This window comes from Falco rusticolus, chromosome 4 (assembly GCF_015220075.1).
Source record: "Falco rusticolus isolate bFalRus1 chromosome 4, bFalRus1.pri, whole genome shotgun sequence".
Classification (NCBI taxonomy): Eukaryota; Metazoa; Chordata; class Aves; order Falconiformes; family Falconidae; genus Falco; species Falco rusticolus.
In genome coordinates this window covers 42,977,360-43,003,190 of record NC_051190.1, presented here as the reverse complement: position 1 = coordinate 43,003,190, position 25,831 = coordinate 42,977,360, and the positions used below count along the sequence as shown (strand labels likewise).

Genomic DNA, 25,831 nt, shown 5'->3' with positions numbered 1-25,831 from the left:
CAGTTTTCTTATCAGAGAGAAGCCAAAATGGAGCAGCGAAGTCTGTGACCAGTCAGACAAAGCAAAGAGACTTTATTTTGAGCTTAAGGTATGATTACTGTGAAAAATGCATGCCTATGCATACTGGAGAAAATGTCTCTGGTTTGAGAGATGCAGGCAGTCCTAAGCGTTCAAAAGGTTGTACGCACATATGCAACATTATGTCTGTCTTGTTAAGGTTCTGGAAACTACTCTATTTTTTTTAAGACAGTTGAACTTTTATTTTCCTTTTAAATAGAAACTTTTTGAACTCTCATCCACTAGAAATGTACGTAAAAACCTCCAGAGCTGGTTATGCAGAAAATAAGACATGAAATTTTGCATCGGACTCTTCAGTTTTACCGAAATTATACAACAAGTAGCCAAGATTTTTGGTACAAATTATTGAAATCACTCTGAAACATTTAAATGGATTTTAACATGTGTCATTAATGACAATGAATCAGTGGGCACAGGGCACTGCAAGAACCATTTAGGCCTCAGGTAAAGGATCTCCACTCTGCCATCTTTAGGAAGAATGCAGAAAAGAGATGGTGAGCTACCAGAAGGCAGGAACAGAACAACCACACAGGGTGAACTTTGGAAACTTGCTCCTTTCTGTCCTTGTTTTACAAGCACTGAGAAAGACGTTCTCATTTCTCTGGTTACTATCTCTCCCATCTCACAATTCCCATTTTGCTTGTTGGAACCTTTTCAAAAAAGAGCAATAATGAATAGAAAAAGGCAGAGTTCATTCTACTGTTTGCAACTTCTCATTTACCATACAGCTCCTACAAAAAGAGGAAGAAGCAAGCCAGATGTTCTGCCTTTAGCCAACTCTTCCTTAGGAACGGTTACTGTTTCCAATGCCATTGCTTGCACTAGCTGGGGAAGGATGTGTTAGCTAACAAGCAGCAGGTTAATTGCACATTCAAAGACCACCCTTCTGGAACACACTGATTTTATTTAATTTTAGAGTATCAGACAGAAATCACAAGATAAGCATAGGAAGTATTCCCAAATCATACCATACCCCAAACTGTATTCATATAGATTAACAGATGTATCAAATAGGGTAACAAATACTGGAAATACAAGGTTAGATGATTACTGGCCAGCTAGGATTTTCTTATGGTGCTTTGCTTTCCGTTATTTTTATGTAATTTTTCCCATCTGCATATAGATATCAACTGATAAAAATAAGTTAAAACTAACATCTAATTACTGCCTTACTTGAAAATCTTCCCCTGAATAGGGCATTACATTTCATTTTAATCTATGTATGATTACTTTGATGCTTTGTGAACTTAGAAGGACAAGACAGATCAAGCTGCAGACAGCTTCAGCAGTGACCAGATGCAGCGGGCCTTACTAGACCGCTCAATCACAGCAGACCTGTGCAGTAACCTAGAACTTTTCAAATTCAGTTCAACTTGAGAACTGCTGACAAACACGTTTAGTTTCTTTTTTAGGAGAGTAACTCCACTAGCTTTCTGAAACAATTTATATCTGAAACAAAGTACTTCAAGTCTCTCCAGCACTGTTCTCTCTAAACAGCTGGGCAGGTTAGAGAGAGGATTGCTCCTTCATCTGCTCCTAAGCCTGCCCTTAGGGCTGGAAAGCAGCAGTCTCACTAAATCAGAAACAGTTGGGTAGGAGACCAGCACAATTTTGAATCTACTTTGTAGTCCTTTTATTGATGTTTTTATTCTTACTCATTGGCAACCTCCCCATACCAGATGTTCTACAACAACCACCTATGCAATTTCTCCTGTTCTATCAGATGCAGACCTAAAAGATAATTAACCCACTTCACCAAACAGCATGCCAGTTAAGGCGCACCTGCACAATACAGTTACCTACATTTGTGATGCTGTACTCTCAATCCCCAGAAAGAGGATAGATTTTCAACAGAAAACAGCAACAAAAGAAAAATGCCAAACCATATCACACACCGAATCAACAGTGAGTGACAACACTCCTAGACTCTGAGTAACGGACCAGAGAATGAAGCAACATTGCAAAGAAAAAACCACAACCCTCTATTAGCATATCTTTTATTGGCTGCATTAAATAAATAATCATGGGAACCGGGGATTTTGTGAAAAATCAACTGCATTGGTGATTTGTTAAGGTTTTTTTGGGCTGCCTTTTTTTTTATTATTCTCCAAAAACCCTCTTGTAACTCATAAAAGCAGAGGGTAAACTTACTCATCATCTGATATTTCCAAAAACTGTGGAAGTTTTCACCTTAATCATGACTTCCCAATCAGTACTTGTTAGGAAGGGGCATCTGCTATTTGGAGGGAAGCATCTCTCTTAATGAGGATACATTCCTTCCTGCCTGCAGTTTATGGCAGAACCATTAGGGTATTTGTTCACTTTTAGGCACCCAAAATTTAATTTCTACCTTCAGAATATTATCCTAAAGCAAAACTATGTAAACCCAATCCATTTACTAGGGCCCAGAATTGGTAGGAAAATTCTGCAAAGCTATTCTCAGGTATTTTAAAAAAAACCTCACTACCTCTTGCAGATGAGGTTTTTTGGTTTTTCTTTTTTATCAGATCTTGTCATATTTTCTCCTTTTTAGTACTTTCTCTGTAGTTTAAACAAGCTGAGAAAGGCCTAAAGTTTTCCTCAAAATGAACTCAGAGAATGAAGAGTTTCGGCAGAAAACGAAAAAGCAGCTCTTTGTGAATTGCATGGTTTAGAAAGATTTTAAATATCAGAGGATCAAGATTCTGCTCTACTCAGTTTTATCAGCCTACATGAAAGGATTCCCATCTTCTTGTGATTTCTTCTAAAGCCTTAAAAAACCCACAAAAAACCACCACCAACACACAAAAAAAATAAAACAAGCTTCCTTCCCACTTCCTAAAAATATATAAACAAAAGCAGAGAGGACGAGAGCAATTAGACATTTAAGTAATGCCGTTAAAGAAACTAGGTTAGATAAGAGAGGCTGACAGAGAAACTTCTATTATTTCCACTTTGACCATTCTGAAGAGACTTTCCTTCTGCCTTCTATTTACAAGAACTTTTAGGACAGATGGTTGTTGAAACTGAAACACTGAAGGCTAGCCACCAAAAAACCTCCAGTGAATATATTCACTGTCACATAGTTAAAAAGAAAGCCTTATCTCCATAATTCACCGGTCTTACTTGCTACTCAAAGAGCTTGTCCTAAGCATGTCATCTCCCTGCTGAGGGATCCACCTCTAAATTTGATTGCTTGGTGCACATTACTGAGTAGAATTTCCTGTGCATGCTATTACTCATCTCACCCTGATGTGTGACAGAAATTGCAAGAGGAACTCTGCTTTACCAAGTGCGTAAAATCCATTGCAAAGGAAAAGTAACACACAATTGCATCCTTCCTACACCTAAGACAAGATGCAAAACAGAGTCAAAGGAGCAGTAACAGGCTATGTGGTCCTGCCAACCCATTGTGATTTTATGAGTGTTTTAGTTATTTTAACTAAGGTTCTTAGAATCCTATTATTGGAACATTATTACCCGAGAACCTCATCTCTTACTAAATAGAAACTTTTCTAGCCTCTGTGAGAGGTCAGAAAAACAAGGATCCAGAAATCTATTCCAAAACAAAAACTGAAATCTCTACACAAAAGAACATCAATACAAAGGACTCTACAACCTCTGAGTGAATTCAAGCTGCAGTGAGGGATCTCCTCGCTGATCAAACACTGTAGACCAGGGGTCCTCAAACTTTTTAAACAGGGGGCCGGCGCGCAGATGAAGTGGCAGGAGATCATCTGCGGCTGCTCTGTTTCCCCCCCAACCGGGGGGTGGGGGGGGGGGGGGGGGCAGGGGGTTCTGTAAATACCGGGGGCCGGATTGAGGACCCCAGGGGGCCGTATCTGGCCCGCAGGCCATAGTTTGAGGACCCCTGCTGTAGAATCATCCATGACCTCTTGACATCTCTGTTCAGGCTGAGGGAGGTGGAGAGGCAAGAGGACTGGGGGTGAGCAGCACGGCAGCAAAATGCTGCATCTGGTGGTAAGGCACACTCACCTGCAAACAACTTCTGTCTATCAAAATCTGACTGAAGTACCTATCATCATACACTGAGATTACTTTGGCTTCTTACTTCCCCTCCTCAGCAATATGTAATTTCAAAGACCTTCTCTATTAGCCTTAACAGTATACTAACAATGTTATAGTATTTATTAGTAGTCTATCGGGATGTATCAGAGGAGTAAAGCATGTGGGATAAGTGTGAGTACAGTTACTTCAGTTCACAAGTGACAGTCAGGAGTAAGTCTGTTGTTGCATAGTCTACCGGCTTTGTCACTTTTGTTGGACAGAGGACAGATGCAAGCAATTGTCCCTCAATGTTAGAGACTGGACAGTGTTTTCGCTGTTATTCAGCAAAGGAAAACCGTGTGCACACACAGATTGTCATCACAACCAGGTTCTCTTAGGGGAGAGAAAGAGACCACTTTTATCCTTTGTAGGCCCTGCCTTCTTCTACTGACTTGAAATTCCTTTCTCCAAGACATTATCATGATTCTGCCTCTCTCCACCTTCAGAAACGTCTTTTTCTATTTCTGGTAGCTCTAGCTCTTGAGGGAGAGTAAGCTCTGACGATATCTGTAGTGGTGATATAATCTGACTAGGTGCCTCCCGGACTCACTTATCCAACAACATGCAATTTCAAACAGCAGATGGAAATAAAGAGCAAGTTAGCATAGCTGAATAAACAACTTTTCCATAATCCCCAGTTGGGTAACTACCACCAGATCAACAGGACACTTCCCAGCCCTTTAGTAATAGGACGAAGCCGACACATCATTTGAAATAATATGCAACAACTGTAGCTTTCTGAAAAGATCTTGTGGGGACTCTGATGCTGGTACATACACTGAAATAGCTCAGATTTCAGTTGACTTCTTAGTTTCGTACAGACTTTTGTTCTATTACTTCAACTTCATATAGAAGTCTCAAAGTAAGTAATGTTTATAATCCATTTGAATCTTTGAAAAAGTAATCTTGTTGAAGCAAAGACCAAATGCTTCCCAAGAACAAGGGACCCATTTTGGAAGAGCAGGAGAGGTAGGAAGCCTCAGGAAACACACTATTATTAACAACTGCACTAAAATAAACCTCCTCTCCAAATTTCTAACAATTTTTTTAGTAAGTTTTCTGGCAAGAGGCTAGAATAAATTATCATTCTTTGCTCCTGTGCCAATCACAGTAACTCCTGCAACCAGCTTAGCTCAGACAACTGGGTCACTACATCTGTTCACACTACTCCTTTTAATCTACAGAAGTTTTAAGTGTACTTTGTAGTTTTAGACATTTGTCTAAGATTCTCAGCAACCTAAATAAATGATCCAAAAATGAGGACAAATTTATACAAAGATGTCTTCATCCAATTAAAAGCAAAATTTATTTCTGCAGTAAAACAATAGTTTGTTTTCCCATCTTGTGTCACAATGTTTATTGCATACCAAAGCTGAGAAAAATTATATGTAACTAGGAAACAGAGCTTAAGTATTCATCTGTCCCTACTGGTCATCCAAACAGCGGCGCCCCCCCCCCCCCCAAAAAAAAAAAAAAAAAAAAACAACCCAAAACCAAAACACAACCACCACAAAAAAAAAAAAAAACAACAAACCCAAACCAAAAACTGTGGCCTATGTGAAATATAAACATTTATTTGGGGGCAACACAGTGAGGATGGAATGATGAGATCAGTATTTTCCATTCAACAAGCACATTTCCCAACTTTGTAGAATGAGTCTCTGAGGACAGGCAAAAGCCTTCACTGTATTTCAAAAGGACTTGTAATCTAAGCTTGAATAATAAGGCTCTTGATAATCTAAAAAAATTTCACCTCTCAAAATCCATTTAGAGAACTGGCATCCAAAAGTAATAATAATTTTAAGACCTAGACATGTTTGTAGATAAGCTGTTGGTAGAATCCTTGAGCTAAAACCACACACACAATGGAACACCATCCAACCAGACAGACCGAGTTACTCCCCATCAACTCAACTGCTTTAACTGTGTGTACACTTGCCTGAAACCTTTCTTCAAATTTTGCCAGTGAAGATTTGCAACTCCAGGTGTTGCAGCTCTCACCAACTCTCCTTACTTGAGCGATAAAAGGTATCACCTTAAAATTCAAAGGAATTTTCAGGGAATACACTCACATAAACAGTGAGTTTGCATTCCCAGCTGTACACACCACATATTCAAAAAGATCACCAGAAAGTGTCAATACAGCTTTTGTCTTTGCACAAGGTCTAACATGGCAGCATAAAAATGCACTTAGGGATGCAATTTCTTCCCCCCAATAAACAGAAGAATAAAGATACCAATCTCTAAATGCTGCATCTCTACTTAGAAAAAGAGTTACTTTGATAAAGACATATATATCAACACAGTTTCACTTCATTTATATTACTAGAATGAATTATCTTAATAAATATGTGGATTTACCTATTAAATGATGGTTCAAGTGGCTACACATATATTCACAGGGACTAAGAAAAGAGTGGACTAATACAGCACTGCATTTCTGTCAAGTTCACCTTCATCCGAGTCAGAATGGGAAGAGGGCCTAAGGCTGTGCTTTCATTCCATCTCTGACCATTAGTAATGCAGGGCAAGATGCTTAACCTGACTCAATGTCCAAGTCTAAAAAGATCTTGCACAGAAACAGAGGAAAAGTAAGACGACAAAAGGCTGCAAGTTCTCAGGCATCAGAAGGAGACATGAACCACAAAATAGTTTCAAACAGAAGGGAACTTCCTGGCCACAAATTATAGAATTGGTATCCTTAAAGCAGTATTATTGGCATAATGTTGAAAGCCCAACTGCTAGAGCAGACTCATGCTCATTTTCCCCAATACACCTTTTTTTAATATTCGTACCTTATAGTAAACCACGATGCCGTCTCCTATCTACAATACTTAGCTTGCTTATTTCATAATACAATGTAATTTAATTTCTTCTTTAAGAAAGCTTCTGGAGCATTGCCTAGTTTGAGAAAAAACATTTTGCAAGGAATGTATATTGACTGTAATTAATTCCTATAGATGGAGAAGCTAATTAACAAGAATCCAACTAATAACGTGGTTGGACTTGATCCATATACTGAACTGGCAACATGCACAAGAGAAAGACAAAAGGTGCAAGGATATATTTGGGGAAGAAATCACGTGACAGGCAAAGTGGTTCACAGACATTTTAAATATTGCCCAGCCACTCTTAACCCCTGGCCTCACCTACTTTCCATCACCTCTACAGGCTTCTCTTCTGCTCTCTCTTCTCATGCTATGTATACCCTGCATACTCAATGCAAAAAAACCCTTGGCTATTTCAGTTTTCAGCTTAAAGGCTAAAAGACCTGACATAGGAAGAACGGTGTGCATATGTCAAACAAAGGCAAACTTTTGCAAATTTTGCGTTCCACTGTTATTGAATCTCCTTGTGTATCAAATCCAGCAACACAACATGAAAGGGAAGAAAGCTTTCTTAGTAACACCATTTTTATTGCCAAGTTCCATTTACAAAGAAAGGTCTGTTGTTCATTCTTGTCCAGGTTTTCAATAGCCATGACACATGATCAATGCCAGCAAATACAGACTCAGCTATAGAAATCTGGATTTCAGAAACATACACCAACATTTTCTAATTTCACTCCCTTCCTAGACATCTAATAACATTTTTCTTTAAATTAACATAAGCTAGTCACATTTACTCCAAATGTCTAACATAAATTAAATTAAATAATTAATACTTATTGCCTGTAGAAAGACATTTCAGAATTCAATTCACCCCGTGTTTGGGCTTTTTCCCATGTAAATGCAAATGCATGTTCAGGACTTTCTTTTTCTCCATTCACCCCACCCCCAAGTGAAGTACATTTCAGACACAAGTTTATTGAAATATATTTCACAGGAGGATAGTTCTCCATATTCATTAAATGCTTTATGTAGTGTTTAAATCCCAGGTACATTCACTCTTCTAGAAAAATACATTTCCCCCTCTTCGCACTTAAAACAGCTCAAAAAGGAAGTAAAAAGTTTGCAACAAAAATATTAACACACCTATTCACAAGTGGAGATGCCTAAAGTTATCCCCTGAAGTTCAAAATGCTTCCAGCAGGTTCCCTAGAGTTGTAACAATCTATTATTGAGTGCCACTACTGGACAAAACAAAGCTCCTAGAAATTCTCAGTCTATGAATTCCCACACTTGAATCTACTCTCAGTCCTTTTCAAAATGATCTTCATGTTCATTGTTCATGTTCACAGTTAGTCCTTAAATACACACACACACAAAACCTCAGACCTTCTCATCTCCTCATACATACTTATCAGATTGCAATTACTATGTCTTAAGCTCACTTCACTACGAGTACCCATAACCAAAAGTAACAGGGAACAAAATGTAAAAAATTCTCTTGCATTTTAAGATTACGATCTTAAAAGAATCCTGGGAACACTATATACTAGTCTGAATATTACTTAACTCATAACTTTTATCACCAACAAGTATTCTTAGTCATTACCTGCTTTTAAGCCCTTTTTAGTTATTTAAAATTTATGTACTCCACACATTTATTTATGCTAACAAGACAGTCACGACTCAAGCGTTTCCTTTTCATATTAAGAACCAATGAATTCAAGTTAGCAAAACAAAACAGATACTGCCACAGCACACATTTATTAGATAAGCAAAATTTAGCTTTATATTTATAATACATTAACAATACATATTTTGCAACCCCTTGCAAAAGAAATCAAATCTGAGCAATGAGCAAATCTAAAAATTTTCGGAGATCAAAATAGGGAAAATCCTGTACAAATGTAATATAAAAATATGTTTCCATAAGAAAGAACCTTCTGTTTGAAACTCAGTCCAGAACTGCATCTCCCATGTCTTTGTTGCTGCTCAAAAAATCCCGAGCTGCAGGAAAAAAAACACCCAGCACTTCCCCCATTCCACCCCCCTAAAAAAATCCCACCCTAGCAAGCCCTGCTTGGTTCACCATCTGCTTTTCAGAATCTGATAGGAGACAGTAAGAGTTATTATTAGGAGACAGCAAGAGTTATTACATTTGTTTCTAATTCATGCTGCAAATGTTCAGAAAGGTCAGAGCAACAAAGCAGGCAAGCACAGGAGAAGCACTCCAAAGACTTCTAGGTAACAGAAGTACAGTGCCCAGGTTAGTGTCATCCCAAGGTAGGCCAGTGATGGTTAAACAGTGACATATTGAACTCTTTCAAGAAGACAGACAGTAACAGTTAGGAAGAAAATTTCCAATATGTACCTATTTAGATGCCTAACATTAGGATGCCTGAAAATAAGTAGTAGCCTCATCATCTTTGAGGCAAAATGCCTAGATCTCACCAATGCCCCTATATGATGTCTCTGCAAATCTTTGATTCAACTATAGAACTAAAAGTTTCCTAGATGACAGCTGACTGGTATAATGTTCTTTTAAAAGCAACTCCCTATTTAACTTTAGCTGGTTAGTGAAGACGACATCAGGATGTTTAGCATAGCAGGTTTCCTCCTGAAGAGTACTACATGCAGGTCAGTGAAACTACCCATTAAGCTATTCTGTAGTTATTTACCTATAACATGTGCAGCAAAAAGAGTGCCTGACTACACTAGAGCACTCCCAGCACCATGTCATTAAATTGTTTACTTTTATGGAGTGGCTCCATACTTATACATAGCTTGACCTGCTTTTGCTTAAGTAATCATCCCAGGCCATTTGCAGTAAGCGTGGAAATTGCAGTCACTCATGTCTTACTGCTTCATTAGGAGAAAAAAATCACAGTAATTTCAGTCCTGAAAATAATTTGTTTATAGCAAAATCAGCAGTTTTAACCATCAGTTTTCAAATTCTACACTCAAGAATACCTCAAAGCCACAAAGGAATGTTATTTTCCCCCTGTATTCTGTCTCTATTGGGCAAAGGGCTCATATGAAGCACTGGACGTTGACTTAAAAGGCTAAATACTGATCTAATTCTGATATGGAAGAAGAGTTTTTAAATGTCACATACCTGTCCTTTAGCAACAATACTGAAAAAGAATAAATAAATTCTGGAAGATATTCCCCATTTTTCCTCACTGAGTTACTTCAAGGAAGATTCCAACTGTGTTGTAAATGAAGAACGCTGAGGAGCTTCCTTAACAGGTGTAATTTTGTATCTTTTTTTCCTCTTTTAAGCTCATCTTAATTTAAAGGAAGAGAAGTCAGCATTTTAGTTTATCATGAATTAGCAGTGGAGAATACAAGTGAGCTCAGTCCTTATACTGTGTACAACTTGACACACAATACAGCATTTAGTATTAATATATGTGGCCACATTTCTAATGAATTTGGTTTAATCCACACAGCTTGTAAAATGAAGTGCAGGAATCTTAACCTTTGGTTCCTTTCTATATCAAAGAATTTCTTCAAAACAATTTTTGCACAAAGTTTTACATTGCAAGCATTAATTCCATGGTGAAGCAGATATTAGAATTGGCCACTAATGTTTCCTCCCTCCCCTTCTTTACCAAATTACCAAGTGTATATGCTGCCATTACTCTCTTCACAAATGAAAAAGCTCGAGCCTTGTTTGTTTTTGTACACTTGATGACAGAAACGCAAAGGGGACCAGCAAGAGGGAGTGAGACCTAACAGTGAAGGCAACACATAGTTCTCTAAACAAGTAATATCCTGGTAAAATTTGATAAAATGACACACAGACCATAAAATAGCAAAGTAACATTCAGTATGCTTTGGCTTCTTTGGCTTCTCTTCTCAAAAGGATGGGAATTACAGAACTGTTGTATGTTAACAGAATATGGCTGAAGATAGGCATAACCTCTACAAACAGTAAGAATTTAGCATCTCTCCAACATTTTGCTCTGAAACATTGCTATACTTACTTTAGAGCGATTCTACCTCCCTCTGCAGTGTTACACTCAAATAATGAGCCTTTTGAATGGTCAGTTGTTTAGCTGCTGCTCTCACTTGCAACTTGGTATCTGGATTTGGTTAGAGAGTGATGTTACACTGACTAAAATAAACTTTTTGTTTAGAAAAAAAAATTACATTTGTGACTGATGTGCTAATGCTTTCTTGGTTAAGCTTCCTTTTTACAGTGAAAGGGGGATAAGGAAGCAGCCCTTGAGTTTTTCTGGTAAGGAAGAGATAGATACAAAACTCTTCAAGGAATTGTAGATGAGTAACATCATCCTTGCAGAGATAAAAGATTGCCAATGACAGATTATTTCAGCATCTCCAGAGCTTTTACATACTGAAGTTTCTACTGCAGCATGAAGCACAGTCAAATTGTGAACACATATGCCTTAACATAAGCAGCAAACAACCCAAAAATCAATTGCTTCTGTGGCATAACCATTCAGCGATTTAGCTTGGTTTGTACCCGTTGTAGCATTTATATAACAACACAATGTCGGTAGAGCTGGTGCAGTCACAGCTTTCCTAGCACAATTCCATTGTTGCAGAGAGCTTTTGATAGAACTGCTAACAGATATCCCACTTTACCACCCCTTACACCAGCAAGGCTCTGCCAGCCGTGGATTAGACTGTAGACCTAAATACAATTATAAGGAAAATAGAAGACTATCTCAGCTACTTCCTCTGAAGGTCTCAGTAGACAACTGGTCATGAGATTTAAAAGCTACCCAAAGGCAATGAAAAGCACAAAGTCAGCTTTCTTTCCCTTTGTCCCCTTTCTTGTGCAGTATGGCTCAAGGGTGAAATTATGCATACCCACTAAAAAGACTCCTTGTGCATGGTCATTAATTTGAAATTGGATAAATAAAAATCAAGGTTTTCCTGTCTAAAATTAATTCTATTTAAAGGAACTCAGCCCACACAGTGGCATTTTGTGTCATCTAAGTCAAGACTTAAGGTTAACAACTAACACAAAATGCTTTCAAATTAAGGCATTTTTTATAACGATCTTCAGAATATTACTAGGGCTACAGTGTAATGCTGCAACATATTAGAGGAACTCTAGTCTGCAATCAGTTCAGCTAATAAAAAATTACATGGTCCTTGTGTCCAAATTGCTGCTGATGTTTAGGCTTGTTCAGGTACATGTAACATCAGCTGCAACAGTGACTGCAGTGTAAACTCACCCTAAGCGTATGGGGGGGGGGCGGGAACCAAAACAAAGGAAGGCTTTTACTCCAGCAATGCCAAATTCTCATCCCATATCCGTGGTAGTGCTGAGGACACCTAACTGTCAGAATTAATTTAGAGTTTGGGCCACTCTGGAATGATCAGAATATTGGTTGATTCGATTTGAGACAAAGTAGAGGTTACAGAAAAATAGAAATCAGTAAAACTGCATGCAAAAGCTAATAAAGGAAGAAAAAAAAATGCTGGCATTCAACAGCAGACACTTTGTATATGTGCTTTACAAAGATTAAGTTGTTCTGTGAAAGGAAAGATGGAAAAAGCAAGTTATACTTGTGGAATAGTCAATCTCATATATAAATATAACATTCAAAATTACTTCAAGTATTCTATATAACAGCCAGGAAAAGGTACAATAAGAGACTGGGAAGTAGATAAAAACTTATCAGATTCACCTACTTTATATGAAATCAGTGTTAGTAGAGACAGAATGAAGAAACAGATTGCACAGATGACTGGAATCACAATACCAAGTAAAGTAAATAATAGTAGTCTTCAATCTTTGAGAGCCAGAAAGCACTCAATGTTATGAGCAGACCAGTAACGACTATCTGCCCATTTTACTATTAACACATGTGGAAACTGATGAAAAAATCTTAAGTTCAATTCATGTTAAATTATGTATTAAATCAGCAAAGAACATTCCAAACTTTAATCAACACTCCTCCACTACTTTGTCAACTTGGTATCAAGATGTAGGAAGCAAAGGCAAGCAAACTCAGAATCACTTTTATGTAGCAGTGTTGTTCAACTGTGATACTATCCCAGACAGGAAAAAACCTACACAATACCTTTCCTTTTGACTTTCAGACTTGCAAAGGAATTAAGTTAGATATGGTGACCTTCCTCCTACATGAAGATGAAAAACTTAGAAAACCTCTTTAGAGCAAAACTGCTTCCATCTGTTTCTAGCAGCTGTCATTCAGTAGAAAGGGCATCATCACTCTTCTGAGGTGTAGCAATTTGACTGTCAGAAGCAAACAAACAAGCTATAGCAAGGTCTTAAAATATTTTAAATTCCTCTGTAGCTAGTTAAAGCAAAGGCTAAAACAGTCTCAAAAATCCCTTAGGTTAATTTGAATAAGCAATTGTCATTAAATTTCAGGCTCTTATAATTTAAAAAATTGTCTGATATATATTTTGCTTTGAATCAAACCTTGAAATAAATATTACACATGGAAAACGCATTGCTGAAGTATGGTATCCTAAGACAACAACACTCAAAGCAGCCAAGCCTGCTGGTATCATGCAGGGCTCCAAAAGATGAATGAGATGAGGGTTTTACAAAAATCCAAGCCAAAACACCCCCCCTACCCCAACAAACACACAAACAAAAAAACCCCAACAATCAAAATTAAAAACACACCATGTCTCAAATGGAAATGTTATCTCTGTACTACAATATATAATTTTTTCTGATCAATAGTATTTCTCCAGTTTCAGAGAAGTAATGATACAATATCCCGGTATTATGATACAATGGCCAGGTATTCCAAAATGTCTTCAGTCTGCTGTAATACCGTAGACCTTTTACAATTAACTTAGCTCCTGCAGCTGGAACTCCACAGTAGAAAGAAGGTAAGTGCTCTGAAATACTTTCATGTTCTTGTATAACAGGAATTGGTAGGAAACAGCCAGTCCAGATTCAAAAGTTGGGGTTTTTTTTGGTTTTTTTTTTTTTTCCATTTTAAAAATGCTGAGCATCTGATGTTTGCTCTAAAAGCTGCCCACATTCTTTCATCAGTGGGCCTTCTCTTGTGGACCAGACGGCCCCTCAGGCTTCAAAGGGTATCTGCACTCCCAAAGAAAAAAACAACAAAGAATTTGGTTGCATTTGCTTCACCATTTATCACAGTATGCAGGTTGGCTTTAGTCAGAACATTCTTCCTCTACCTCTTTTACCTTGCAGACTTCAACTTCAGATTGCAAAGATGACTGAGGAATGCAGCTGAATGTTCGAATGCTGTGTGGATCAACTGGCGGCACCAGTGTAAGTGACTCTACGCTCAGTGCATCCGTATTGTCATCTGTTATTAATGATATTGTGGGCTGCTGTGCAGGAATCAGGCTTGGAGACAGGTTTGCTATTTCTATGTCACTGTTTTTTACAGCGTTCTTGCTAGACTTTGAGACAGCTGAAAGGGTTTCGTCAGTCAACATCGTCTGACCAGATATGGTCATCTGAGACTGCTCTGGAGCTGAAGCATCATCTAATAAAAGAAAACACCAATAAACAATCAATATTCAACTCAGCATGTACATTAGGCCTAACAGTATACTATTATTTATGGATATTTAAGAATAACTGGGTAGAAAATGCAGTTCTGTGAAGCACTATGCTTACACATTCACTTTTTAGTGGTTAGAAATAAAACGAAATATTATGAAGGCATAACACGCCAGCAGGCAATGTTCAAATAAGGAAATTTTACACATTTAGTATTAGAATATGCAGCAGTATCAGAAATATTCCTAGAGAGAGGAAGAATAAGAAAGCCTCTCCAGTATTTAGTATAGACTGAAATGGTTAGCCATCCCATACCAGGAAGCTCTTTAGTAATAAAAAAAAGAAAAGAACCCCTGTATAACTAGTTTTCCCAAGAGGTGGCTTGTTTCTTACAATAATTTGGAAGTTGTTCTCTCAAATGTGAATCTGGAGAACGAAATAAGTGACACCTCAACCACAGAAAGCAGAACTATGGAAGAACAGGAATGAAAATAATGCGCTTATTGTAACTGAGAAGTGCTGTGAAACAGGCCTGCTTTTATACAAGCTTGCGTGATTATTTTTTTGTGCTCCTAGGTATGGTGCATGTAGCAAACTTGGGAATAAGCACTATTACCACGGAAAACTGATATGCTACTACACCTTCCCAGACAATGGAAAAAAAACCCCAAACCAAAAGCCATTAACAGCTATTTGTACTGTCATTAAAACCTTAGCTAACTATCAAGTAAACTGCTCATTTGGCTCAGATGGATAGTGAATGGAGGAGATGAGGCAATACAGCCTTACACATGAGCAAGTATGCCCAGAAAAGTGTTGTTTTTTTTTTTTTCTTTTCAGACTAGAGTAATAGATCCCATTAAAGTAACCAGGTATCCAGCTTCAAAACAGACCATTTTTAGAGCTCTTGAAAGAAACAGTATGTGTTCAAGTGTACAGACATCTGCAGAAAAGTCTACAAGGCAATGTAGTGAATACAGAAGCTAAGATTTAGGTTCTGTTTTTAATACAGTGACCTTAAAAATATTTCAGTTGCAATATGATTCCAATTAATCTCGTGAAAGAACAGACAGTATGAACATAAGGCAAAAAAACCAACCAAACAACCAACAAAAAAACCAAAAAGAAAAACAAAGCTGAGAATGGAATGGATATCAGTATGGTATCAGTGGGATAACAGTAAGATTATTGGGGTTTTAAGCTTTCTGGTAAGATAACCCCACTTCCTCACTTCAGAAAACCACTCAATTTTACTTTTTGCTGAATCTGTGGCTAAAGCTTCTTGCTTTAATAAAACCACCATTTATAGACTGTAGAAAAGTCTCTTTTTAATTAAAAAGGACATCACTGGTTATTTTTGAAAAATAATGACAGATTCAAAGTAACTCTTCAGATTGTTTTTAGCTGTCAAGAAGCTTTAGTGAGAATGTAGCAATTGATAACAGAGGAAGTGATGCAAGATCTGCATGGAAAATGAACTTCTAAAACCATTGAAATAAAGCCTCATTTCTCTGAATTTCAAGATAAATGCTAACCTTTAAGTATCCACAAAACAGTGACTCTCTTTGCAGTGATTTTACTTTCTGAGTTTATAAAATCTTAAAAGAATATCAAATGTTCTTTGCCAAGATTATTTTTTACCTTAATTACAGTATGAGTATTCACCAACATTCAGTATTCAGAAACATGAGATATTCTGGTAAATAAAGTATTATCAACCAATGGCATACTACTCCGGAACGTTATATATAGCACATTTCTATTGCAGTGCTACTATTTCACTTCTGATTCTGTAGTTCATTTCTTAAATTTTTCCTTCCCCAACAAATATTTTCTCAATAGTTTCATTTACTGAAATAATTACAGACATACATATTCTTTTGTTATGCTGTATTGTCCCCAAATCCTTCCATGTAGGATCTAAATTAATGCTGAAGTGATTCTCTTCTTAATGCCACAGAGAAAAAAGTATTTGAAAAAAGTCTCCATTAAAAAAGAAAAAAGTATCTGGAGTCAATGAGTCCAACTTTCCTATCCAAAAGTCTGAAAAAACATTCAGAAAAAAGATAAAAATACCAAAAAATGTAAGCAGCACATTATCCCAGTATTTTAGCTGCAGTACTTGTAGGGAATGCAAAATTAGAGCTCTGGTATACTTCCCTTCAGCTTTTATTTACTATTGATAGAAGTCTCTCTCCTTTACTTCCAACATTTCATTAGCTGCTGTCAGAGCTCCACTTCTGTTACTGTATTTAAGGGTAGCAATGACAGATTTCTGTATCCCAGCATGGCTTTACTGCCAAAATGATGAAGTATTCACAAACTGCCACTAGTTCCTGCAGGGGCAGAAAGCTAATACCAGTACACAAAGCGGCAAGGGAGGGAGAATTTTTAACACTGTCTAGAAAAGGTCAAAAGCTCTCACTATTATTTTGCTATATGTTATCCATTCTGGACTAATAATTAACTAGAAATCTTACTCCCCAGTCACAGCTATAAACTACAGCTCTGAGAGTGGTACTTAGATCTTTGTGACAACACTCTCAAATCCATAAGCTACTTGAGGCGTATACTTAGCTTCAAACTGCAACTATAAATTTGTCCTAGGTAATGATCGTCTCCTGTATCTTTTAGATAGAGGAAAACAATCCTAGACTACAGATGAAAAAACCTAATCAGAAAACAGAATACAGAGATCCAGCATCTTGGAATCAAAATTTAGTATATTAGAGACATTACAATTAAAAAAAAAAAAATCAAACCACTCCCTTGATGTAAGAAGTTTTCACATATAACACCTCCTAGTTAAATGAATACATGGCTTCAGGACAATAATTACTAATCAGAAAATCTGTGAGGCTCAAAATTTCAAAGCCTTTTGAAGTCATACTCAGTTCAGAGAAGGATCCAAGTAGATAAATACAAATTTATGTATGATCTGAATTCTTAAAGTCTTTCAAACTGGAATAAACAATTGGCAAAAAGATGGACCCAAGCTGGAAAAAAAAAAAAGCTCAAGAAGGGATTACTACAGGAATGTCTGTCTCTAAAATTCAGATAGGTACCAAGCTCTTGAATCAAGAGTTTCAAGGCACCCAGTATGTTTAGAGATTAAGGTCTCTATCCATTATTGGAACTTCCGTCTATAACGCACATAAAAATCGTAACTGGCTTTCAAAAAATCCAAACTCCTAACATTTGGTTCCAGTTTGACTTTTGGATAGAAAAAAAAAAAGGGTCATTTTTACCTGAATAAAATCACAAGTCACTAAGATCTACTCTTAAATACCAAAAAGTTATGCTTCTACTGTGGGAAATCAGCACTTCAACTTTATCCCTCTTTACCCCTCCCCAACCCCCATGCATTTAAGCAAAAGTGATCTGGCAAAAAATACAAGCAAGATCTGCAACAAAACCAGGGAGAATGAAGTCACTTCTTAAAACAGTTGTGATGTTACCATTTAATTCTAATAAACACCCCCACACCACCCCAAATTTAAGTACCAAATAAGGTTTGAAAAGAGTGTGTAATTTTGCCAGGTTCTGGGTATTATTAGTTCTCTCTGGTTGCAGTGGTTACAGCAACCTTACATGTTTTTCAGCACCTCTATAATGCTACCCGGATTATCATTACTGCAAAAGAATCCAAATCAAATCACTCAGCTTCTGTTATATTAACTCATGCTACAGATGATTATTAGTGTAAGATAGAAAACAACAGGAAAAGGAAAACATGAATATAATCTACAGAGAAGTGTCCTAAGTTGTACACCAACATACTATGAAAGGATAACAAAAACCTAAGTAACAGGACATTAAGTGAAAAGATGAAAAGTAAACCTATAAAGATGAAAATGGGTGTTTTTATAGTATTAACAGAGTAAAATATCTTCATACAATGACAGTAAAAAAAAAGTAATTAGATACAAGTTAAAACAGGTTATATAAATAAGAAGGTACTCTGAAACATATTTACATCTTTTTTGCATGATTACCCTCCTGACCTCCTCAGGCAATTAAACAGTCCACAAAGCCATCTGCCTGAATTTGATGATTATAGAAATATTAAGCTCTAACCATCACAGTCCAAGGACAGTCTTATGCTGAACGCTTGTCCATTTCACCTGAGTTACAGATTTCTTGCTGCTAGCCAAGTACCTGCATTACTGTCCATACAGGAGCCTGTGCTCCCTAAATTCCACTACAGCCATGGCTGCCTCTGTGCAAATGAAGACATAGCTGCTTTGAAGCTGGAGGCTTGATAGCAGTATTTCCATCTTTGGCAAGAGAGCCAAGAAACATGGTAGAAACTGCAGATAAGGCTTTCAGAAACAGCTAATTCTTGCTTTACAACCCAGCCCCCCGCCCACAAAAAAAAAAAATATTATGATGCTTTCTTCATTTTCCTACCTCACTGTCATTGCTGTCAGCATGGAAACCAAATACATTCTATTAACTGTTGTGGGCTTTTGAAATCTTATGGAGGAACCTGCCTGAATTGATATTGCGCGAGTTTCTGTTGCAGCTGCTGCTTGAAGACCTAAACCCAGTGTCCACCGTGACTGTCAGCCTCCGACAGACTAAACACCCGCCGACGTCCTTTCCTGCCAGACCTTACTAGAGGAAAACACAGCGATATATCATACGAAGGCTTTAACAATGAAACAAGGAAGGGAAACTGGAATGAAGACAAAGGATAAATGTTAGAGCAGCAACAAGAATAAGTGACAAGGACACATCCGTAACTGCTGGTATCTTGAATACAAACCGACACCACACCAAGAGTCTTACAAGTCTGGGAAATACTTCTGAAGCTGGAAGTATTCATCCTTTAGAGACAGCAAGTTTAACTGAATCTGATTTTTTGCTTACCTACCTGGAAATGTTCAAAATACAGTTTGGGTCATGTCTGGCAATACCAACAGCACTTACACTGACAAGGGACTGGCAGGCTCTAATTTGAATTACAATCTACTCACATGCTTTAGAAATCTTGAGAGAAGCTGTTTATCACAAATTCTGGTGAGACAGAATTATTCTGATTTCCACTGGCCAAAATTATAAGAGGTGCACTACAGTGCAGGTGATAATTCAGCCCTACTAGTCTGTAACATGAAACTGAAGTGTTAGATTTGGTTCATAATAAAGCCAAACAGTGTTTTAAAAGATAGCAGCAGTTCAGACAATGATGCTTGGTGCATAGAAAGTTTCTAGAAAAGAAACTTTCTAGAAACAAAAGTACTTCCTCACCTAGTTAAAAAATTACTGGCATCATAGAACAGAGGAGATCAAACCACATTTACATTACTGATTATAGAGGGAAGAGATAGGGACGGTCTCAACAAGATAGGCACTGCTCTTACAAGCTCTCCATCCTTGATTAATCATAGCCTCCTTGGAATATATAAATGTTATTTTACAGACTGGAATCCAATATATTCTCTGCAAAAAAAGATAGCTCTTATTTTAGACCTTTTACCAGCAATATCTGACAGAAATGTGAAATACAGCGTTGAGTGGCACAGAAGATCAATGCCTCCTGAAGTCCTCAGTATCCATTGCTCCAATGTAAACATTTTCTTAAGTACTGAAGCCAATCGCATGTTAAAGCTCAAGATAACTTAAAAAGTGATAAAATACAATGTAGATGACATTACACATACATAATTCCGGAACACTGCTAACTTACAGTAAGAGAGCTTCTTTATCTTAATCCTTAGCATATATAAAAATAAGCACTTTAAAGTGCATAGTTCCAACAAATGTAGCCAAGAAGAGACTGTATTTTAAGCTCAAAAGCTTGTTAATTAAAATCTGCCTAGCAAGAGAACATTTTTATTTTATGTACAGCAACACTTCAAACAGACACGTTAATGTAAAAAAATATCATGTAAATACAAAGGAACAAACCAACCTGACAGCAGCATTTGCAGAACCTGACACTGCTTTTTCTGTCTTGCTAGGGATTCTGATTTAAGGGATGACTTCTGCTTTTTCAATATTAAGGAATGGAGATCTTGCAAAGGCCTAAGCTTAATTCCCAAGTACTGCAAACAGGGCAGCTGCTAGGGTTTAAAATATCCGTGCTGTGAAGTACTGTTACAATTATTAGGTAGCATAGCTGATTACATCAGGAATCATAAGACTATTTTACTCATGACAAAGCCGTTAATGCAACTATTGTTCTCTTACAATGACTAAAACACGCACAGTAGTCATACGATTTTATGCAGGTTCAGTTAACCTCCTTCCTCACATTAAGATAGTGTGTGATTGTTTGGTGCAGGTAGGAGTGACAGCAAGTAAGTTATTTTTACAAAACATAAAATTAAAATTGATTTTTAGGACACTATAATCACAAGTTTACAGCATAAACAGCTGTCACAGTTTAAGATGTTGCTCTTAAGGAAGGTAGTTGAGGTACTTTCCATCCAAAGCCCCCCTTTATCTAATCTGGCCTTCTTGACTGAAGCTCCTGAGCAACCTACCATGTTCTTCATGATCAAAAACCTGGGCAGTTGCCAGAACAAACAGAGGAGCAGGGAAGAAGGGACAGACGGAGAGCACATACATGTGCTTACATGAGTGCATTTAAAATGGAATGGGAGGTAAGAAGATTCAAATGTGACAGACAGTGGCATCATTCAAGTGCTGCCTTGGAGCATAAACCAGATCTTGGTAACCGCTTAATGTTCATCAGCAGTAACTTGCTGTTACTTCCCCCTTGAAAGGGTTGCTTCACATTCACAGCAGAGTAAGATAGTTTAGTTTCAATTGTCCTCAACAGGAAAAATCACAGTGTTTTACACTGAAGTGGGTGAATACCAACAATTGTTTCTGTACCTCAGCTGAGTGATCAGTAAGACCTGATGTAACACAGACAGTGGTCAAGACACTACTGCTTATTTCAGCTGCATACTTCTGTTCATGCAGAAGCCTACAGAACAGCTACCTGGACATACCAAACAGATCATCTCTTTCATGGTCATAGTCCTGGCAACAGTTTCCAGTACAGATCACAATTATATACAAACAGTATAAAAGGGAGAACATTCAGGAGAAGATTCATTACAAACTTGCAGTAAACTGGTCAAATCAGTTAATGCAGAAACACTGTTCCCAGGAATACAACAGTATTGATCTGACACTAAAGATTAGCAAGAAGTGTCAACACAGCTCCCTGGGTTGGAGAAAATCCTCCTCACACTCCCACATTCCAAAGACTCAGCTCCAGGTATTTCAGAATCCTCTCTAGTCTGTATTAAGGACCTTGAGACACCATCAGCCACTCAGCTGTAACTACTTAACACATTACTTTTTCATTATTGGCTGCAACTACATTACCAGTTTGGTTCAGACCAACAGAGAAGCTTTGAAGAATTACGCACACTTACTGCTTTAGCCTGATTTTAGGAACAGTTTCTGTGCATTAATGAGATTCTTTGACAAGGAAACTGAATCATAAGAACTGCAACTATGTACCAAATGCAGTTCAAATATTAATAGCAACATACATCTGAGCTAATAATTGGTCCTTCAGACAATCACATACATGGCAGGGATGCTTGGTCCTAAAGGTCAGGGTAAATATGATCCACAGCAAAATCCCTAAGCCACATGCACCTCAGTACTTAATGTTTATTGTCCTATTGCACCAAATTACCTGCTCATGCACATACAGTCACTGCCTTCCTCTTTGTAACTGCTGAGTAGAGTTAGCAGAACAAGATCCAGGAGCTGAGCTCAAAAGTCCTGCAGCAAATTAATGCAAGCTGCTAACCTGGGACTGAAGTAGCTAACACATTCTCATGCTCCTTTCCCTGACTTTGCTTATGGTTACTATGCCCATAGCGGTAGGACATGGAATTGTATCCTCACAACTTGATTTGCTAAAGCATTTATACCAATGCATCTAGATCCTGTGCAAAAGACCATTTTACTGCATGACACAGGCATTCTGAACATACTTTATGATTAAGCCACAATGAAGACCATGCTAAGTATGTGCAGTTCATGCAACCTGACAGGTAAAGTGCAGACTGAAACCAGGCATTTAAAAAACCCCTTTCCTCTGTTTTCTGATTTATTTTTGCATTTCATTGTTGGTTGGCTGTTTTTTTTCCTTTTTCCATTTGTATTAGATGGTGGGTTTGGTGTTTTGTTTAGGTTTTTTTTGGGGGGGGGGGAGTTTGGGGGCTTTTGTGGTTGTCTTTTTTTTTTTGTGTGTGTTTTTCTTTTTTTTTTTTTAAACCCAACAAGCAGCCTCCTGTTATCAGGCTTTTTATACTGTAGGAAGAATAAATAGAATTAGATATTATACAAATGACAACACACTGTGTAAATAGATTTTAATGTTACTTACAGTCTGTGATTATTCTTCAATAAGGCACTATCTTTTTATGCCAGATGAAGAATTATGTGCTCTGGATCTACTCAGTTTTTCATAAAGTCAGATCATATGCACTTGAAAGACTTCAGTTTGAAATCTATAGTATAGTTTTGCTTGACATTTCTGTGAACTAGCATGTTGCTTACAGCAACAATATAGATTTCTTTTTATTTCCTTTACCTTGGTTTTCTCTTAGCCACTATTGCCAAGAACTTGTAGTTGCATTTCACTTCCTGATCACAGAGGATTCAAATACAGCAAAGGACATCGTAGATGAGTCTTTCTACACTGGTAAGGAGAAATGTAGTCAAACAAATGTTTTCTCCTAGTGCCAAACCATACTGAGACTTTTGACAAGTGATACCACTTCTCTGTGTAATCATCACATAAAGGCCATAAAGAGACTAGATAACAGCACTCACCAACAGAGAAAATAAAATTAGGTCCTTCCAAAGTTTTGAAGAGAGTGCATATAGAAAATATTCCACATTTTATTCTGGAATTACACGTATTGCAGGAATATTTTGACTATATGTTAGTCTCACAGTAACAGATGCCTTTTATCTAGAGTCTGGGTGCTAGAATGCTTTACACACCATTCATAAACTTCATAAGCAGCCTTTGCTTACCCTTTCCAGCAATACTACTTGCAGATCAATGTACACTACCTCCTGACACTGTCTCCTGACACTGTGAAATCTACAAAATGCTAAATGCCTAACAAGATTGTACCATTTCCTGTAGGACTGCAAAAAAGTTTAGATCTACATGAGGCTTCCAAATAAAGACAAAATGGTATGTCTTAGGGGGAACCAGAACGACCATTTCCCAGAGTGATCAACATTGGAAGTGGCTGTTAAAGTGAGGGAGCTGTTTGAAAACATCTTGAGAATCAAGCTACCTCTATTGGTTTATAACCAAAATGAAGTAGAGTAGGGTCAGTTCTAGCATGAAAGTATTTCAGTATGTATCCTTTGGGATTTACTTCTTTCTTAGTCTCCAGCTTGAGGCTTTACCTCACACATAACTGAACAAACACCATTCACAAGATTCTCTACAAATATTACACAAAAAGAGAAGGAATGAAGGCATTTTAAGGCAACAAGAAGTCCCAGTATAACTATACCCACTAAAAATACTGACCAACACAAACATATTTGTACCTACACTTGTGAAAGTTATACTGTCAGTCTATTTATATGGCAGCTTCTTCTGCACCAATGAAAGCCTCCTCAAAGATGGTGGTGTTCAGCCAGAGCAGTGTTATTGCAAAAACTTTACAATATCAACATCCTAAATAACTATTTTCAAATTATTTCATATTTGGCCTATTGTTATCAACTAAAATGGGTATCAGGTAAACATACAAAAGCAAATGTCACCCAGTTAAAAAAGATACTTTGTGTGGAGATCAACTTATCCATTATGGCGAAAGGCTAACATTTTATTTTACTAATTTATGTAGAGCAGTACTTCAGTTTGAAAAAACACGACCACCAAACCCCAAAAAACAACATTTTAAACTGTATGTGCTAAAACCCAAGTCAGACAAGCAGGACATTATTTCACCAATACTTCAAATTACTGCTGAAAGATGCCAAGTATTCATTAGATTTCCAGAAAGCTAAAAAGATCATTACAATTTGTACCACAATTTACTTTGTTTTAGCTGAATGGCCAAGTGATCTAAAAACATAAAGCCCTACTGTTTTTAAACCACAACACAGTAACTTAGTTTTACACTCAAGTACTCTACATCCCTTAGTGCTTAGACTGAAAATCATGATTTAATACCTGATGGGCTTTGTGCAGCAGAAGGAGTGGATGTTGAGCTTGCAGTTACTGAATCACAGCGCCCTGTGCTCCCACTGCCACTGGAAGGTGATGGTGATGAGAGTGGTGATGGATTGTGCTGATTTATACACTGGGCTACAGCAAAGCCTGCAAAACAGGATGATGCAGTTTACAAGTTAAATATGAGCTTGAAAGAGTTAACCTATATGAACAAATTGAGAAAGGGTAAGAGCAAATGCTGCAAAGTGGTGCTGTTTTTTGTGTAGTGACCCAGAGGATGCACCCTCTCCCACCTTCATCTCAGAAACCAGAAAATCTGAATGCATCTTACTGAAAACAAGCTATAAATGCTGATAAGCAAACAAGAAAGTAGAGATTAAGGGATTCAAAACATTTTAAAACTTAGAGCTTGCACAAACAGTCAAAACTCTTCAGTTTTTTATATAGCCAACAAATTCATGTGTCACAGACCTTAACATGATAAGGAAAATGGTTAAATCAAACGTGAACAAAAAACCTCTTCGATAGAAGGCCTTCACTACATTTTTTATTGCAGGGATAACTTCAGAAAATTTTAATCAATAAATCTAATGCTGGCACTGGATTTCATCTACCTTCTCACAACTCAAACTTCTTCCACTCTGAAGACTGGGAAGTTCTATACAGTGCCTGACAGCACTTAAAATAAGTCTTCTTCTGGCTTTCAGTCTAGTATTTCCTCAAATTCTGGACATTGTAGCATCCTCCTCTTTCCTAACACAACCTTGCATTCATTCCTTTGTCCTTCCTCTGCAACACCCTGTTTCTTTGACATGCCTTAAAATAACCCCCACAAACTACAAAATCTTCATTTTAGTTCCCTCCCTCCCCACATACAATGACTCATGAACTTTCTCTTTCAAGATGCAATTTCAGAAAGTATTGAGGACCTGCAACAGAGGGAAATTCACTGGAAGTATGTAACTTGGGAAAGAAGCACAAAGAAGGAATTCAAATCCCTAGTTTCTCAAACCAAACATGTCAGAACCGAGTAACCTGAGAATAAGGTACTTTGCAATATTTAAGTTCATTGATTTAGTAAAGATGAGAAGCCATGAGTATATGGAATGTATATCATTCACTGTATATGCATTCACTGCAAAGGACTACACTGAATCAGAAAGTAAACAATAGTTATTCCATGTATGTTGTGCAAGA

At 37.4% G+C, this 25,831-nt stretch overlaps 1 protein-coding gene across 6 annotated transcripts in view; it reads right to left on the bottom strand.

The window, feature by feature from the left end:
* Positions 1-7,520: 7,520 nt before the first annotated feature.
* Positions 7,521-25,831, bottom strand: part of CLEC16A (C-type lectin domain containing 16A) — an 81,610-nt gene continuing 63,299 nt past the window's right edge. For 2 of the 6 annotated variants that reach the window (XM_037383776.1, XM_037383777.1), the window contains 3 exons: positions 24,635-24,781; positions 18,945-19,064; positions 7,521-14,434 (listed from right to left, as the gene is read on the bottom strand). In XM_037383776.1, the coding sequence (XP_037239673.1) occupies positions 14,094-14,434; positions 18,945-19,064; positions 24,635-24,781 (608 nt within the window). In that variant the 3' untranslated portion in view covers positions 7,521-14,093. Of the gene's footprint in view, positions 14,435-18,861; positions 19,069-24,634; positions 24,782-25,831 lie in introns of all 6 variants that reach the window. The other 4 variants (XM_037383778.1, XM_037383781.1, XM_037383780.1 and 1 more) reach the window with 3 other exon arrangements.